General features: G+C 33.2%; 1 protein-coding gene across 10 annotated transcripts in view; it reads left to right on the top strand.

The window, feature by feature from the left end:
- LOC143256625 (disks large homolog 1-like) overlaps positions 1-19,303 on the top strand; it is a 230,050-nt gene that overhangs the window by 127,198 nt on the left and 83,549 nt on the right. For 9 of the 10 annotated variants that reach the window (XM_076514070.1, XM_076514077.1, XM_076514073.1 and 6 more), the window contains one exon: positions 9,379-9,414. In XM_076514070.1, the coding sequence (XP_076370185.1) occupies positions 9,379-9,414 (36 nt within the window). Of the gene's footprint in view, positions 1-9,148; positions 9,206-9,378; positions 9,415-19,303 lie in introns of those variants that run through there. The other variant, XM_076514080.1, reaches the window with a different exon arrangement.

Raw genomic sequence — 19,303 nt, 5'->3', positions numbered from 1 at the left:
GTACTGAAAACGATAAATTACCTGCTTATTTTAATTCGCTATGCCAGTTTACCTGCCCTTCGTTTGAGGGCATTCATCAGGTCTAAATGCTCCTGTGGTTCCGAAGTCACTAAAGACACTTGCAGTTTAAGTTATTTATAATTCTACAGTTGCTATAGTCACAAGCTCGCCCGAGGGCAAAAAAATAAGGCTTAGTGAGTATGTATACATACACATATACACAACTGTTTTATTCATTTTGTCCATGAAGCACAAAAGTGAACTATAATAACTCCTACCAGTTTATTTGGAAAGATAGGTTTTTAAAACCTTTCAATGAATTAAGAAATAGGAGAGTTTTTCTTGAGATCAAAAATGATCTCATGTACAAAAGAAGACAAAAAATTAATTCGCAGGTGCTGTTTAACAAGTTCGCGAACTGAAACATTCGAGGATAGTTTTCACTGGATACTCGCCGCTGTATTATTAAGAATAATGTACAACGTTTTATTGCTACATACGTACTGGTAATTGTGTCGCAAACTGAGACCCGAGAAAATCACTGTTCAAAATAATGTATATTGGTGTAACTGTTTAAAAAAAAAAAGCCAACAACTCACTCAATGGAACTTTAACACTCGAATAGCCAAAGAAAGGGATAAAACACCCGAGTCATACACTTTAAAGTATTTGTAGTTTCGAATGTATCGCTGGGTGGCGCTTTGCGTTGGACATAGACCTTTCGCAACTTCTCAGTCGTCCAAAGTTTAAATTCTTCTTCGTTTTTCCTCATTATATTTTCATTCTCATTTATTCAACTGCTATATTCTGAACTGCTACATTCTGTAAAATATAATGTTTTTATATCTCCTTTTTTTGTACTTTTAAATTCGATGTTATAAACGTTAAAGCGAAGTTTAAAATTATGTGTGTGTGTATATATATATATATATATATATATATAACAAACTAGTTTTTTAATGTATGGCATGACGTGCTATGGCCCTATCTGTGTCAGTATCATTGAAGTCATTCACGGTCAACTTTAAGGCAATCTCATTCGAATCTTTTGTTAATATGTATCGTACACCGAAAATGTCAGTTTGAAAAGTGCAGGAACAGTAAGATTTTTCAATAACATAATCAAAACAGCTGCTCAAGAACAGTCGTTATGGGTATAAAGGCAAATAATAACCTGATAGTATAAAGTGATGGTGGGAAACCGTCAAAAGCTGTACTCAGAGTGCTGTTCAGGTATGCCAAATACCAATATGGCGGTTCATTTTAAATATTAACTTAGTGGTCTGTTCCCACTGTGGCTATACGTAAATACGCCTATACTACGCTACCGTAGACCACATCCAGAACCTAATATTCATGATGGTGTTCGTCTGGGAACTGTTCGTCATACAGTTTGGCAACAATCGGGCATTCTTTTGAAGTTCTCCAACCAATAGGAGAGGAGGCCCATGATAAATTATTCCTCAGTTGAATGCTGTAACATTATTCAGATGGGTTGGGACAACCTTCAGCACTGTGCATGTGCAATCTTATGTACATTAAGGGTTACGCTTAATAATTTTTAATTTCATGGACTTTTCAAATCTTGAATGATCTTATTATGTTAAACTGTGACCTTCCATCTGAAACCTTTGTTTGCGCAACAGTCTTTACCATTATTCAGGTTTTTATCTTCTGTGAGACATTTACTCGTTTATGGAAGATGTGTATTTATGATTACAATCTTTGCTTTTGAGAAATTATTTTAGTAGTTTTTTTTTTCTTTTTCCGTTAACGTTTTCGATGTGTAAGGCATATTAATTTCTGGTTGGCTTGACCTTCATGATGACTTCAGTGACATAGTTCCAAGGTAGACCTACAACACCTATTCCATATCATTAACAGCGAGTTTTCATTTATCTCTCGGTCCAGCATGGAAAGGTGAGAAGGGAGCTCGACTCGTAATCTGAGAGTCACGGATTCGAATCCCCGTCACACCAAACATGCTCGCCCTTTCAGCCGTGGGGGTGTTATAAAGTTACGGTCAATCTCACTATTCGTTGGTAAAAGATTAACCCAAGAGTTGGCGGTGGGTGGTGAGGTCTAGCTGCCTTCCCTTTAGTCTTACACTGCTAAATTAGGGACGGCTAATACAGATAGCCCTCGAGTAGCTTTGCGCAAAATTCAAAACAAACAAATATATATATCTCCATTTCTGAATTATTTACGCTGATAAACTTCCGAATTACCTTGTATTATGGATTTGAAGCCATGAATTAAAATAATCACTTGAGAGATTTGTTTTTCACACATTGTTTGTTCATACTTATAAGATAAACACAGGTATGTTACATGTTAAATATTGCTTTTTGATAAAAATCTAAAGTAGGAAGTAAAATGTTATAGAAATTAGCAAGTCAAATGAACATGAATATTTGCTTTTTACAATGCCACTGGCAATGTTTGGAGAAAAAAAAATAATCATTTGCGGGATTTGATATTCATTGATATACAGGGTGGTCCGTAAGTCCCTACCCATCCATACATCTCATGTATCCAGTGTATCTGTGTGCTGTCCCTCATTCTCGCTGCATAATATTATGCGACACCATGTTCTTTAAGACATTTTCAAGTGTAAATTGGCTTACATCGGCCATATTTCTCTGAAAAAAAAAGAAAAAATTATAATACATGCGTAATTGAATATAACATAATAACATATGGATGGGTAGGGACTTACGGGCCACCCTGTAGGTTTCTCATACCAGCACTTATCAACACTGTAAAACGAAACAATCAATATTTTTTTGTAAAATCAATAAATAAATCATACACATTAACCTTCGTGGATCTTTTAGCGTATTTTGTAACTGCTACATCTGTTAATGTGTGTGTATTTATTTGATAGAGTATGTAGATATTAAACATTTGTTTAATACAAAGCGTTTACTTTGTACTGACGTATGTATTTTCTTGAATAATTTCCTTCAGATTTATCTTCGACAATTGAATTGTTTAATGGGATCCATGTAACCAGGGGACTTAGAATTACCCGTTTTCTTGTGTGCATGTACAGTAAGATTTATTATTAATTCTTGTTATGACTCATTTCATTAATGTTTAGCTAGACGCGAAATAACTAAGTGGAAAATACAGTAATCTGTGTGAGACGAATCTTCAGCTGAAAATGATGGCGGAATTTGATTTCTTGTGATTTGTTTCGGTTTTCTTTATCACCGATATTGTACTTTGCCGAATAAAATTTTATTTAAAAGTTCCAAGAGTTTCGATTAACGAGATTAAAGAGTTTGAAGTTACACTTATCTGTGGTAGAAATGTTGCAGTAATTATAGGAACACACGTATGGACTTTCCGGCTTTTTAATGGAATGTGGACATTCTGTAATCAAGCAAGACAGTCAATCAGGAAAACGAAGTGTTATTTGTTTACACTTTTTTATTGCAAAGATTTATTATTCAGAGAAAGCGGTACAGATAGATTGTTTATATTATATGTCATAGTATTTTACAAAATTGTTAGGACAAAATTATTATTATTTTTTATCTTAAACGTGTGTAACGTTAATCTTAGCATTATATTTAGGCAGTGTATTTTATGCGTATTATTTCGTATATCTAGACTCACCATATAATTCTCGGTATCAATATTTTTGCAAGCAGGTTTACATAAATGGCTATTCACATTTTCTGTTCGGCTTAGTTAAATTGAATGTTAATAGCAGGCTTTCATTACGCCTAGCGTACCGCATAGGAACTGTAATGCTTTGTTATAAATATTAGCAGTAGGTTCGGAACGTACAACGCATTAACGTAACAAGCCGATGGAACGGAGGTGGGGAGGGGAAGCTTTATGATGTTACTGCAGCACTGGGATTCAGTTTGATTACAGAATGGAAAGTGTGAATCTGTTAGCGAAATTAGGATATAAGCACATGATGAGCAGTTTTAAAGACACGTGCCGCATGCACAGAATGGTAGCTTTGGCAGTTTATGTGTATATTATTTTGACATTTATACGTCGGTGTAAAATTACACGAATATGGTACCTAAATAAACTGAATTCGTTTATTTATTTAGTTATTGTTAGAATATCATTCTGTGTGATGGTTTTGGAACAAAAAACTTATCTAATAAAGATAATGGAAGAAAATTTACTGTAGAGATGAAACCCGTATTATTTAAGGAGGCGTTGTGAAAAATACAAGTATATTACAGTTGAGTGACGTAATCAGATCTGTGGAGAACACCTCAAAAAAAAAAAAAAAGAAAAATATATTAATCCGCCGATGAAAACACCGAGACTGTTGTAGTAAGGGGAAATTTAAATAAATATGCAAATGGGAAGGAGACTTTTGGACATATGACTGTAATCTTATCAGAACGTGTCGCGATTGTTTAAATATGCAAATTAAGCATTAAATAGTTTTGATTTAAAATGTTATCAAGGAAGGAAATGCAGGATGTTCACAGCTCGATCCGGTTTTACATCTCATCATATGGTGGTCATCTGAATTCACCACATAGACACTGAGATAATTCCAGTGTTGCACATAGAGCACGTTTTGTTGTGTGCAGATTTTGATAGAGTGATACGTGTGAACCGCTTGTTTCAAATGTTCTGTCACAAAAAGTGACTGTATTAACTACAATCCGTGATGACGAGAAAACCCACTTGTAGAGAAAATATATACATGTAAAAACGGCTGGTATGGGTAGAGAAAGCACTATGTAGAGGAGCGAACAACGTCTCGACCTTCTTCGGTCATTGTCAGGTTCACAAAGCTATTTTTTTTTTAGCTTACTGGACTGTGAATCCTAGGGTCCATGGTTCTTGTCCCGTTGCCGAAAAAAAGTTCAGCTCCTGTGTCCACGGTGCGGAATAAGAACAACGGTAAAATCACTCTGTTTTTTTTTATTAGAGTATCCCAGTTGTTGGCAGTGGGCACTGTTGCTGTCTTCTTTCTAGTCTATTGGTTCAAAGTTAGAGTCGGCTTTTGTAGAAAGTCCAAATCAAGCAAACAATGCTTATTGTAAAACATTTGACACAGAAAACTTGGTTTAATATATATATATATATATATATATATATGTGCAGAAAAAATGAAAGGTCACGTATATCACGTACGTTTATGAGAAATATGTTTTGAATCCCTTAACGCCACCTTCTTTTTTGGTTGTTTTCTATAAAAATTTTTCTTTTATTATTAATGTTTCTCTATGTTTCCTGTAAGGATTTCTCTTTTATTATTAATGTTTTCTATGTTTCCTGTAAGGATTTCTCTTTTATTATTAATATTTCTCTATGTTTCCTGTAAGGATTTCTCTTTTGCTATTAATGTTTCTCTATGTTGCCTGTAAGGATTTCTCTTTTACTATTAATGTTTCTCTGTTTCTTGTAAGGATTTCTCTTTTACTATTAATGTTTCTGTGTGTTTCCTGTAAAGATTTCTCTTTTACTAATAATGTTTCTGTGTCTTTGCTGTAAAGATTTCTCTTTTACTAATAATGTTTCTGTGTCTTTCCTGTAAAGATTTCTCTTTTACTAATAATGTTTCTGTGTCTTTCCTGTAAAGATTTCTCTTTTACTAATAATGTTTCTGTGTCTTTCCTGTGAAGATTTCTCTTTTACTAATAATGTTTCTGTGTCTTTCCTGTAAAGATTTCTCTTTTACTAATAATGTTTGTGTGTTTCCTGTAAAGATTTCTCTTTTACTAATAATGTTTCTGTGTCTTTCCTGTAAAGATTTCTCTTTTACTAATAATGTTTCTGTGTCTTTGCTGTAAAGATTTCTCTTTTACTAATAATGTTTCTGTGTCTTTCCTGTAAAGATTTCTCTTTACTAATAATGTTTTGTGTCTTTCCTGTAAAGATTTCTCTTTTACTAATAATGTTTCTGTGTCTTTCCTGTAAAGATTTCTCTTTTACTAATAATGTTTGTGTGTTTCCTGTAAAGATTTCTCTTTTACTAATAATGTTTCTGTGTCTTTCCTGTAAAGATTTCTCTTTTACTAATAATGTTTCTGTGTCTTTCCTGTAAAGATTTCTCTTTTACTAATAATGTTTCTGTGTCTTTCCTGTAAAGATTTCTCTTTTACTAATAATGTTTCTGTGTCTTTCCTGTAAAGATTTCTCTTTTACTAATAATGTTTCTGTGTCTTTCCTGTAAAGATTTCTCTTTTACTAATAATGTTTCTGTGTCTTTCCTGTAAAGATTTCTCTTTTACTAATAATGTTTCTGTGTCTTTCCTGTAAAGATTTCTATTTTACTAATAATGTTTCTCTGTGTTTCATGTAAAGATTTCTCCTTTTACTAATAATGTTTCTGTGTGTTTCCTGTAAAGATTTCTCCTTTTACTAATAATGTTTCTGTGTGTTTCCTGTAACGATTTCTCTTTTACTAATTATGTTTCTGTGTGTTTCCTGTAACGATTTCTCTTTTACTAGTTATGTTTCTCTGTGTTTCTTGTATGAGTTACCATTTATGTTTTTTTTTATATGATTCTTGTAGGGATTTTTCCTTTCACCTTTTTTTCACTGTTTCATAGGCCCGGCATAGCTAGGTGGTTGGGGCACTCGACTCGTTATTCGAGGGTCGCGGTTTCGAATCCCCGTCACACCAAACATGTTCGCGCTTTCAGCCGTGGAGGCATTATAATGTGACGGTCAATCCCACTATTAGTTGGTAAATGAGTAGCCCAACAGTTGGCGGTGGGTGATGATGACTAGCTGCCTTCCCTCTAGTCTTACACTGCTAAATTAGGGACGACTAGCGCAGATATCCCTCATGTAGCTTTGCGCGAAATTAAAAAAGAAAATGAACAATCGATGTTGACGAATCTATCTTCATATCAAGTAATGCTATATCCATCTGAAAAAGTTAATTTTTGTAAGTCACAGATTACCTTCTGCTGTTGTAATGTTTAAGTTCTGAAATCCTCGATGTTTTTTTCGTTTTTTAATGGTGGTCTTCTTGCTCGCTTTCTAAGAAAATATTGCTTTTAAGGATTTCTAACCGTTTGACTACAGAAACGTAGTGAGAGAAAAAAGAAACGTGTATATATATGTTGAAAGATTCGATCTTCGCGAACTTTTTATCAACTACATTTCTTGTATCTTGTTTCATTTTTATTCATTACGAAATAAGTTAACTCTTATGTTTCGCTTTAAACCTTCTCGAAGAAGTTAAAGTAGCAAACAGTAGCGTATGTTTTCATATTTTCTTACAGATTCTTATGTATTTAACAAAGATTTTGAGTGCATCTATAGTGGAAAAGGTTATTACTTCGTGGTAATACTAACATTGCAGTATTGGTCATGATGTTTTTCCAGTTCGGTAATGTATTAATCGTATTATATTAAACTTCAAGTTTTCTCATTAAACTGAATTTAAGAAATATTATCTTTATGCAATCAACTGTAAAATATATGGTTTATTACACAATGTGATAACAGAAGATATTTCTTCTGTAAATTCTTAACACTTGTCATTGTTTACAGATAGTCAACCGATCAGTGTTTTTATTAGATTGTGATTGTTTTCTTATAACAAAGCCACATCGGGATATCTGCTGAGCCCACCGAGGGGAATCGAACCCCTAATTTTAGCGTTGTAAATGCGTAGACATACCGCTGTGTGCTAGTGGGGGGCTGCTTTTATTAGAACTCTAACAGTCAGTGTAAATTAATGTATTTACTTATAACGGTGTTGTCTTATGAGTCACGTGGAAATAGAACAAAACGTACACACAGTTTTTGGTTTGGAATCATGTCATTGATTTACGTGGGTAAAGTGGCGGGCCAAGGAATAAGCAACTAAGGCAGCCGCTTAGGGCGTCATATTGTGGGCCAGGAGGAGGTGAAGGAGCGAGCTGGAAGAAAGAATGGTGAAGGTGAAGGAATGATCCTTCTCCTTGAAGAACATTTAAGACAAAGAACTGAGTTAACGTCAAAACATTTTGATAAATCTGTAAATCCTGAATAGAACATTTTAAAGTTATAAAATGGTTGCAGCTAATATATATCGTCAGGATTTTATTGAAGTAGAGCTAAAGAAAATACTATACAGTGTGTTCAAAAATGAATATATCAAAAATTTGTGGTAACAAAAGTGATAGATTTATAAGTTTCGTTTTGTTGTATTAATGTGTGTTTTGTTCTTGTTTCTTGTTTGTGCAAGTTCGTATTCACACATTACACAATTCTTTATTCCACAGTTCCGAGAACTCTTGGCTTGTTACAAAGAGCTATCTTCTAAAAGGATGGGGGAGAACCTCTCCACTTTGCTCGAACTTGTAAAATGTTTTTAAACCAAACTTTTCACGCAGCATTGGATTGGTAGGGAGGACCTATCAAATGGCGCACTCGTTCTTTCGATTTAACCACGTGAGGTTTTCACCTCTTAGGATTTTTCAAAAGAATAGTCTTCCATAACAAGCCAAAATATCTTGAAGAACTGAAGGGTTAGATTCGTGATGCATTCTTATCTATCCGTACTGATCTGTTTGAAAATGTTTTGCAAAGCGTTCGCCATGAAATTGATTATAAAACAACTTAGCAGTGGTGATTGTAATGATATAATTTTATATGTGTTTACTAAGGAATTACTGAAAGGGTCCATTTTCTGGAAAATATAGTTCTAAATAAAAAAATGCTAGGCAGATATTGTCAACTTTTAAAGCTTAATAGAATCATAAGTTTACTCCACCACAACGTAGAAAGTATACTTTCACAATAAGCCTGATATTGAGAAAATAATAAAAAAGTTATGTCCATGTTATTTACAACTCATTTGAAAGTTGTATCCTTACAACGGTAGGGTGAAGAAACCTTAAATCATCTTTGATTACTGCTGATTTTGCTATATTTTTCTGAATATTTTGAAAAATGAACATTTAAATGCTTTAAGAAATTATGTAGCTCAGTGAAAGATACTAAAAGTTATTAAACCGCGCATTTAATGTTCGCTTGCAATTTCATTGGCTAAGCGAGCTCTAGAAATAGATTACGTCACATTTGGATGGTGGAGGAAGCTTCCGACAGTACATTAGTGTCTTTGAGGTAAAGCGAAGTCTGAAGGGGTCGTGTAACGTTTGCGATTTTTGCATCGACTTCTCAACCGTAAATTCGAATGCCAAAAATTAATTCACCATTTTCAACTAGAAGAATGCGTTTCTTTGCAAGAATTAAAATATATATGTTTTATAAAGTAAGAAGTTTATTTTGCGTATTCTTAAAATACAGGATTTTTTCTTTTTACATTAAATATTAGTAATCTTCTCTGATGTTCATCTTCTTAAATTTTCTTTAGTTAAGAAGAAAGCGTAGAGTTAAAAAGTAGCCTTAGTTTGAATCTTGTAACGTGTTTTTATTTCATTTCAGAGTAACGAAAGCTACCATGCCCAAGATAATGATCAGGTAAGGTCGAAATAATGTTTACAGTTTTTAAAAGGCCAGTATTTGTTATTAAACACTAGTCTTTTACTTCGAGTTTGGAGACTTATTTTCGGAATTATTATGCTAGTAGTGAGTTTAAATTGTATGTCGTTATTTCAGGTATTTCAAAATACTTTTTTGATTACAAAAAATGAAAGAAACAAAAATCATTCAAAAAATATGAAATATGAGTGTCATATCACCATTTAACTTGAAGAGAATTCAAAATTTCTACAGTTTACACTAGGTGTATGTCTTGTAATGCGAGTCTCATATTATGCTTGAGACATTAGGGGAAAATCTAAGTACCGCTATTAAAGAACTTCACCTTTCTTATCCACGTGTTAATTGGCCAAAACAAATCACGTGGTTAGTAGAGAAACAGTATGGAAGTTTAAATATAGGCTATTCAAACATACATTTTTTTAAAATGCTTTATTTTGTTGTATTACCGCTAGTGTCTTTAGATTGGTATTTGTTTCGTTTACTACTTTTTGTTGTTAACCTGATAACTGAAAAATAACGATATATATGAAAAAAACAAAACACCAATCACAATCAACTTCGCCCTACTGAGCAGTTTTTGTGTTAAAAGTTTGTACTTACCTATAGGTTATAACTTGTAAGCACCACATCTCGAATTGTAACTCATAGTTGAAAGCCTTCAGTGGTTGATTACCAGTTGAACTTGGATAATCAATATGAGTAACAATCAAATAAGAGGTCATTTAAAATTTGTAACAAACACAGTCAAGTAAGAGGTCGTTTAAAGTTTATAACAAACACACAGTCAAGTAAGAGGTCGTTTAAAGTTTGTAACAAACACACAGTCAAGTAAGAGGTCGTTTAAAGTTTGTAACAAACACACAGTCAAGTAAGAGGTCGTTTAAAGTTTGTAACAAACACACAGTCAAGTAAGAGGTCGTTTAAAGTTTGTAACAAACACACAGCCAAGTAAGAGGTCGTTTGAAGTTTGTAACAAACACACATTCAAGTAAGAGGTCGTTTAAAGTTTGTAACAAACACACAGTCAAGTAAGAGGTCGTTTAAAGTTTCTAACAAACACACAGTCAAGTAAGAGGTCGTTTAAAGTTTGTAACAAACACACAGTCAAGTAAGAGGTCGTTTAAAGTTTGTAACAAACACACAGTCAAGTAAGAGGTCGTTTAAAGTTTGTAACAAACACACAGTCAAGTAAGAGGTCGTTTAAAGTTTGTAACAAACACAGTCAAGTAAGAGGTCGTTTAAAGTTTCTAACAAACACACAGTCAAGTAAGAGGTCGTTTAAAGTTTGTAACAAACACACAGTCAAGTAAGAGGTCGTTTAAAGTTTGTAACAAACACACAGTCAAGTAAGAGGTCGTTTAAAGTTTGTAACAAACACACAGTCAAGTAAGAGGTCGTTTAAAGTTTGTAACAAACACACAGTCAAGTAAGAGGTCGTTTAAAGTTTCTAACAAACACACAGTCAAGTAAGAGGTCGTTTAAAGTTTCTAACAAACACACAGTCAAGTAAGAGGTCGTTTAAAGTTTCTAACAAACACACAGTCAAGTAAGAGGTCGTTTAAAGTTTCTAACAAACACAAAGTCAAGTAAGAGGTCGTTTAAAGTTTCTAACAAACACACAGTCAAGTAGGAGGTCGTTTAAAGTTTCTAACAAACACACATTCAAGTAGGAGGTCGTTTAAAGTTTCTAACAAACACACAGTCAAGTAAGAGGTCGTTTAAAGTTTGTAACAAACACACAGTCAAGTAAGAGGTCGTTTAAAGTTTGTAACAAACACACAGTCAAGTAAGAGGTCGTTTAAAGTTTGTAACAAACACAGTCAAGTAAGAGGTCGTTTAAAGTTTGTAACAAACAAGTACTTTAGAAACCATACAAACAAAGAAGTGACAAATACTCTTCAATTTTGTCTCAGTCAACACGAATAGTCCAAATATCCACTACAGTTTAATCTTACACTGTCTGTGCTACATACGAGTGTTTGTGTGTGATCTATTGTACCTGTTACTGCACACAGCAAAGCAATTTGCCCGATTAGGCAATTGAGATGGGTGGTGCTTTATATAATAAAAGACATTTCGTGTAGAAGCACTTCAGAACCTACACACTGAATAAACAGGTTAGGATAATACGAAATAGGTTTGTGCGGCTTCAAGACCTTTAATACCCTTGAATATAGAATCTCACAGAAATCACCGTCTAATGTACATTTGATGGAAACTCCGTGTCGTACACCGGTGGGATTGTAGTTACTTTTAAACTATTATGTTTTCGAATACTCGTTTTGGAAAAGGTCAAATAGAAGTCTAGAAGAAGAAAAAAAATGTAGTCACTAATTATTTTTATTTTAACATAAGAGTGCGGGCAAAATTGGAATAAATTTAATGACGTTTTATATATTTTTAATCACTCAACAATATGCGACTAATAAATAATTAAAAGTAGTGTAGCAGAAATATATAAATAAGAAATATTCGTAGATACGTTTTACTATATTTATGGTAATATGTTAAATATATATAAATAAGAAATATTCATGGATAGATTCTAGTATATTTATGGTAATATGTTAAATATATATAAGTAAGAAATATTCATGGATACGTTCTAGTATATTTATGGTAATATATTAAATATATATAAATAAGAAATATTCATGGATAGATTCTAGTATATTTATGGTAATATGTTAAATATATATAAATAAGAAATATTCGTGGATACGTTCTAGTATATTTATGATAATATATTAAATATATATAAATAAGAAATATTCGTGGATACGTTCTAGTATATTTATGATAATATATTAAATATATATAAATAAGAAATATTCGTGGATACGTTCTAGTATATTTAAATATATATAAATAAGAAACATTCGTGGATACGTTCTAGTATACTTATGGTAATATATTAAATATATATAAATAACTTACCAACGTTAGGGCTAAGGTAATGGAATAATGGTGGTTTTACTGCATTGGGACGCGAACCAAATGTCCTAGAATATACAATCCGGCACACTAACCATTACGTTACGCCTGGACTTTTGAGTGATAAGTTGTTTCTGAAAGTATGCGAGTTTTAGAAATAGCGATTCTATAGTTTCAGAGATTTTCCCGTTATCTGTTTTAAAGAAGTTCTTTTTTTCCAGGATGCCTGGAGCTGCTTCAATGGAAACATCGTGAATGTTAGAAACTGATACTGAGATTTGAGTATTTTGTAACTTTTCTTAAATACTATGATTCTATTTTGTTAAAAATGTTGTATCGGTTACTGAGGGATGTAAGTTGACATTTTCCAATAACTGAGTATGGGCAGTTTATAAAGGCTATTGAGAAAAGTACGTTAATATCTTCCACCAGTTGAGTATGGGCAACTTATGAAGGTTATGCGGTTATAGAGAGAAGTACGTTAACATTTTATAGTTGTTGAGTTTGTATAGTTATGAAGGTCATACTCAAAAAGAGTTTCTGACAATGAAATAAAAACAGAATTCGAATGAAATTAATTTATCTGTTGAAATATATAATGTAATATTGTTATTGGTGTGTAAATATTCGACATTTTCTTTTTGTAAACAGACACAGGTGACGAAATTGAATGAAAACTATAAAATTCCGTCCGAATTAGTGTTATAAGACGTGGAAATAAGCGTTTTAAGAACCATCACGATGTCTTGATTATCTTAGTGCAAATAATTTTAATTTCTAATTTTCAAGCTGAACGACTCCCCTTATGCGATACATGCACTTAAACACCCCAAGATTCACGAAATTCTACTCTTTATTTTAACAACTGAGCAGTTTGCTTTGCCCAGTATTTTTCTTAATTGGGTAGCGGGATAGGTTGCCATTTTGATAATGCGTTCACTTACTATTCTGTCCTCATTGGCCAGGCATGGCCAGGTGGTTAATGCACTCGACTCGTAATCTGCCCTTTTAGCCGTGGGGGCGTTATAATGTGACTATCAATCCCATTATTCGGTAGTAAAAAAGTAGCCTGAGAGGGTGGTGATGACTAGCTGCCTTCCCTCTAGTCTTACACTGCAAAATTAGGGATGGCTAGCGCAGATAGCCCTCGTGTAGCATTGCGCGAAATTCAAAACAAACAAACAAAGCTGTCCTCATTATATAACCTATGATCATATATTTCGAGGAAATTTTTATCATCAGAATCATCCACATTTAACCCTGTTTCAGTTATTCCATGATATCAAAATCTTCCATTTATAGCAGCGCCCTAAAGTCATCGATTTTATATCTTATATTTCTAACATTAGAATAATAACAATTAGGCTTATTCTTATAACTACTTTTATACTGATTTCGTACACTAAATTTTCCTCTACATCTCAGTTTCGTTTCATTTAGTGTATTTTTGCCGTTACCATCATCTAGTCCTAGTTTACAGTTTTCATTATTGCTGAGTTAATAACTCTTGTAAACATGCTATATCTTTTCTTACTTAACTTTAAACCATCCATTCCTAAAAGTAACCCCTCTTCTAACTGAACTGGTTCCACAAGTTCAGCCAACTCATCTGCTCATCCTTACATGTTACCGTATTTTACGCCTTGTAAGACGCACTCTTTTCTTTGAAAAAGTCTTCCAAGACAAAAGTGATGGGTCATGTCAAGAGGTTAGCTTAGGGTCTGTTCAAAATGGCCTCTCATACAGATCGTAATTTTATTACTTACCAATTACAAGTATTTTCAATAATATAAAACATTCAATTTAACCAATATTGTCGATATACTGTGAATAATATGATGTATTTAACTGTATATACTTTTCGCAATATTGTTAACTCCTACTTACACAACAAAAACTACATTGTTGGCAGTCTCCTTCATTATATCTCTTGCTCTGTCAGTTATGTCTTTCACCTGTGCCCCAGGGTAGCATAACCTGAGTCTTTTCTCAAAAATTACCTCACAGATTAATCTGTCCACATGCAAGAGTCACGCTTCTGCTAAACCTAGTTTGTGTTCAAATTTTGTGTGTAGTGTAATATGCTGTGTATAATTCATTGCATTTTGCCATTTTCACTATGAAAAATAACCACTAATCGATATATATATATATTATTTATTATCATATGATAATTTGAAATCAGATCAAAACTGCTTAATGATTAGTATGAAAATTAAAATATAAAATGTGATATAAACTCTGTAATACCTTAAGATTAGAAAGAAATTAATTAATTTCTGAGGTTCTAAGAACATTTCTTTCGCATGTGTGTAATAAAACCCACGACGTATATTACAGTTGGAACAACTCCGGATCTGTGTTTTTCATAACTAAGATGTCCAAAGTGACTGTTGACGTTTCTTTTTTACAGTGATTCAACTGGAAGATTGTTCTATTGACCCTTAAATAAGTAACTAAACCAGTAAAATATGCTGGTTATATATCTATGAATATATATGGGCGTGGATGGGGTCTAAGTGGTAAGTGTATCTGCTTTGTAAGTGAGAGGATTCATGGCTCGTGATCCGTATTCGAAACAAAGGGTTCCTCATTTGTTACGTATTAGGATTTAAAATAACTTAAAACTGAGTTACTTTGTAATTTAGTTTAGAAGTTAATTAAATGTCAATATGTATCAAATTTATGATATTTGCCAACAAGATTGATACACGTGGTTTCCTTTCTCCACACACATATTTTAATATGCAAACAATAATACAATTTATAATAACGATTATTACAAATAATGATTTATATACGAAAGTTTTACAAACAATATTGATTCTTCTGTCTAATTCGGAACTTCTTTGATATTATCAGGATGAGCGAATTAATTTCGAGTTGATACGGGCACATTTTCAAATGCACTTGACGGGGAGCTGCCTGGTTCTTCGCTGATCACACACGAGTTTTTGCAGTTAAGGCTATATAATGTATCCGTAAAGATAACAACGTCAGATGGTAATCTGCTGAAATTAAACGGTTTCTGATGTTCGAAATTATAAACGTTCCACGTCAAATATCACGTTTCCGGTAAATAAACAATAATCTCAGCGCTTCCGAGATTTATAGTATAACAACAGCAAGGCAGCAGTATATATTGTTCATTGGCGTCTCGCTTTAGTTACGTTTTATAAGCGTTAGGCGAATTTTTAAAAATTAAGCTGGCCCAACAGTACTGAAGATACTGAAGTGGTTTTGTAGAACACATATTGTTGATTCTTATACTGGAGAATCATCTACAAAATATTAAATGAGCGGGAATTTCGCAATACACATTTAACAATACAAGTTAAATGCATTTCTAAATATGTATTTAACTGAAACAAACATCAATATTAAAATGAATATATAAAAGTAATTCCGTCACACACTTTGAGAGTGGAGGTCAATTCCATCTGTTCGGTCTGACAAGAATAACCCAATAATTAACGATAGGTGCTGTTGGCTACCTGCCTCCCTTATATAATAATCTTTCAGTTCAAAATCAGATAACGCAAGTAGCTTATCTGTAGCTTTGAGCAAAGTTCTGAAATACAATATATATAATATATAGGTATATTTTTCTAAAGTGTTTTTTTGTCATAGGGACTAATACATTTTCTGCGCATGTTTATCAAGACGGTTGTTGGTCGTTCGATTTGTTTCTTATTTATATGTCACGATTTGTTGTCAGAACTTTTATGGAGTTTTAGACGACGAATGTTGTAATTTGATAACTGTATATTTGGACACAGTATTAAAAGACAGATTTGATTCGTTTCTTTTTTTGACGTATCTGTTTTTTTACTTCTTCGGCACAAATGCAGTTGACTTTCTTGAAGGTATTCTGTTTTATTGTAAATACATGATTGCGCGTTGTATCAAATTACATTTTACGACTACATACTAATAGTTTTGTCGAAGCATTCGGTTAATCCACGTCCAGTTTTTATTTCACTTTCGTTTACTCTACGAGGACCATTTTGAAATCGAAACTTCAAAGTGGAGTGCTAAAAAACGTAAAAGGAAGCCACTATCAAGAAGGTAACGCAGAAGATAACACAAGATAAGTTCACACATCGTTTAACTGTAGAGCTAGACAACTCATGTAAAAAAAGCCATCTCAGTATTCGTACCAGACTAGTTCGTGTTTCGTTACAAACTCTGAAGAATTATCTGCCGTATTTACTCCGTTCACCCTAATGAAAACAGAGTATGTAGCTGGGATATTTTCTCGTTTTGTTGTTGATTAAATGCAGGATCAGTTTTTTGTTGTGTTTTTCGTCTCGAGTGACTTGATCAATAATTGAAGTTGCTTTGAAGTTCAAAAGCAGATCATAGAAAATCTTATGCAGGTTTTTGACAAATTCTCCGTGTTTCGTTGTATTCGACTGTAGTGTATAAGAACTTGGACACTCATTAGTTGATGTCTTGAATTCTTTCTGCTTGTAATTTCTTTTGATGACTTCTGGTTTGTTACAGTAATACAGTTTCCACTCCATCAAGCCTTACAATTTTATCCTCAATTTTGCTTTTGGTTGAATATTTTAACGAGTTGGCTAGTCTTAAAGTAACTTCTTTATTTTTCTTCTAATATTTTTCAAATAACAGCCGATTTGGATTTTCGTGCTTTACAATACCTCAGGAACTGACTTTTGATTTGATGTAAACACATATATATCCTTGTATTAATGTTTTACTTTCGACTTAAATGACAATTGTAGTCGCAAGAAATTTTTCACCACGTATAAAGCACAGGATAATCTCAATAAGCTGTTCTATTTTTCTTCTATGGGAGACTTGACTTTTCATTTGGTCCAAATGCGATTTATATTTGCCCTTTGTGGTGGTCTCTAGCTTAATTAGTTACGACAATTATCTTTGAGTTTAGTGCTTGGTTTCATAACGGTGGTAATAATGTCAACGTTAGACACCATAAAACACAGTGTTTTATCAATTGTTTCACTACGTCTTGGGCAAATCCCACTAAACTTCAAACTTCGTATTAACAGCGAAGTGTGTTCTGTCTGTGGTTTCACTTCTTCTTGGGCGAATCCCCTTGAACTTCAAACTTTGTATTCACAATGAAACGTTTGTTTTGATTCCATCTGAATCTTGACTTTCAAGTTCCCAATAACATCGCTGTTCTCTTCTTCTGGCTTATGATTTAACAGTGTTAACAATACAGTCTTTACTGATTTGTGATGTATCAGTGTCAACAATACAGTACTCAATGGTTCATATTGTATCAGTGTTAACAATACAGTATTCAATGGTTCATATTGTATCAGTGTTAACAATACAGTTTTCAATGGCTTGTGATGTAATAGTGTTAATAATACAGTCTTCACTAGCTTGTGATGTATCAATGTTAATAATACAGTATTCAGTGGTTCATATTGTATCAGTATTAACAATATAGTATTCAATGGCTTTAGATGTAATAGTGTCAACAATACAGTATTCAATGGTTCGTATTGTATCAGTGTTAACAATACAGTCTTCATTGACTTGCAGTGTATCACTGTTAACAATGCAGTATTCAGTGGCTTGTGATGTAATACAGTTAAAAATGCATTCTTCAACATTTCTGTTTTGGGAGTCTCGGGTCACCTGTTCTGTATTTGAAGTCGCCTTTTCTTACCACAAAGATGACAGTTTGTAACCTCTGTAACACCCCTGAAGTATTTGCATTGTATGCTGTTACAATTTCTTTTGAAAATTTATTGCTATGCTTTCTGATATATTCCAAGTCTAGCACTAATCTTGTTACAAGAAAAATTATAATCAAATACTACAATACTACTTCTGTCAGGTTGAAAGTATCAAACACACTTTTCAAACCTCCAGTGTCTCAAAGGTAAGTCTGTCGAGTTATAACGCTAAAAATTGAATTTATGTACCCGTGGTGGGAATGCAGGGCATAGCAACTTTGTATTTTACAAGAATCAAACAAAATACATTTTCGAATATCAGAATTGCTAGTGATGTCTGAAATGCCATTCAACTCTAACAGTGATTGCTTAGCAACTAACGAAGCAATACAATTTTAACAAATATAGAACGTGCTTTCAACTTTCGGCTTAAATTTCTTTTATGCCAGAAACTAATTAATACGAAAATTGTCATAAAGGAAGCAAAATCGTTCAACGTAATGTAGGTTGCCAGGGTTAAACATTCGCTTCGAGTGCTCTTTTATTTATCTATTTTGTGACAAAATATTTATTAAATGTATAATCAGTACTAGTAATTTCCACATAAACTTCTACACGAAAGACTTATTTCCATATAAGCATATTTTATAAAGACACTATATTTCGAGGATCTTAAAATACTATTCCATACATTCATTCACGCAATTCAACTTACATTAGTGTACCTGGATTGTGAATCCAACGGTTCGTGGTTCGCGTCCTGTTGCCTCTAAAACGCTCGCTTCCTTTGTAACAGTGGATGGGTTATAAGAGTGGTGATCAAATCACAGTAATGAGTCACGTAAGAGTCACCCAAGGGTTGGTAATGGAGATGACTGCTGAAATATATACACGGCTGTCTTCTGTTATAATCAGTCACTTATAAAACGAGCAAGTCCTATAACTTCAGAAGTGTTAAATGCATTTTGTCCTCGGGGGTTTCGTGTATTTTACTGTTAAATGCTCAGTATCTAACCAAATCGTCTGTTTGTTACTCACCAAAGGACGTTGAGAACATAAGTAAATCCGCTATAATTGTTTCACTTTAAAATATAATTATGGACATTGCAGTCATTATAATATACACCTTTTTTCACGAGCTGCTGGCGTGACCTTTTCTATGACTTTGTCTATAAGTCTGTACGACGCTTGTCCAAAATCTGTGAAGAATTTATTCTAGTTTTTTGTAAGATATCCTACACTTTAACGAATTA

The sequence above is a fragment of the Tachypleus tridentatus genome, chromosome 7, assembly GCF_004210375.1.
Source record: "Tachypleus tridentatus isolate NWPU-2018 chromosome 7, ASM421037v1, whole genome shotgun sequence".
NCBI classification, from domain to species: domain Eukaryota; kingdom Metazoa; phylum Arthropoda; class Merostomata; order Xiphosura; family Limulidae; genus Tachypleus; species Tachypleus tridentatus.
This window is presented reverse-complemented; position numbering and strand designations above follow the sequence as displayed.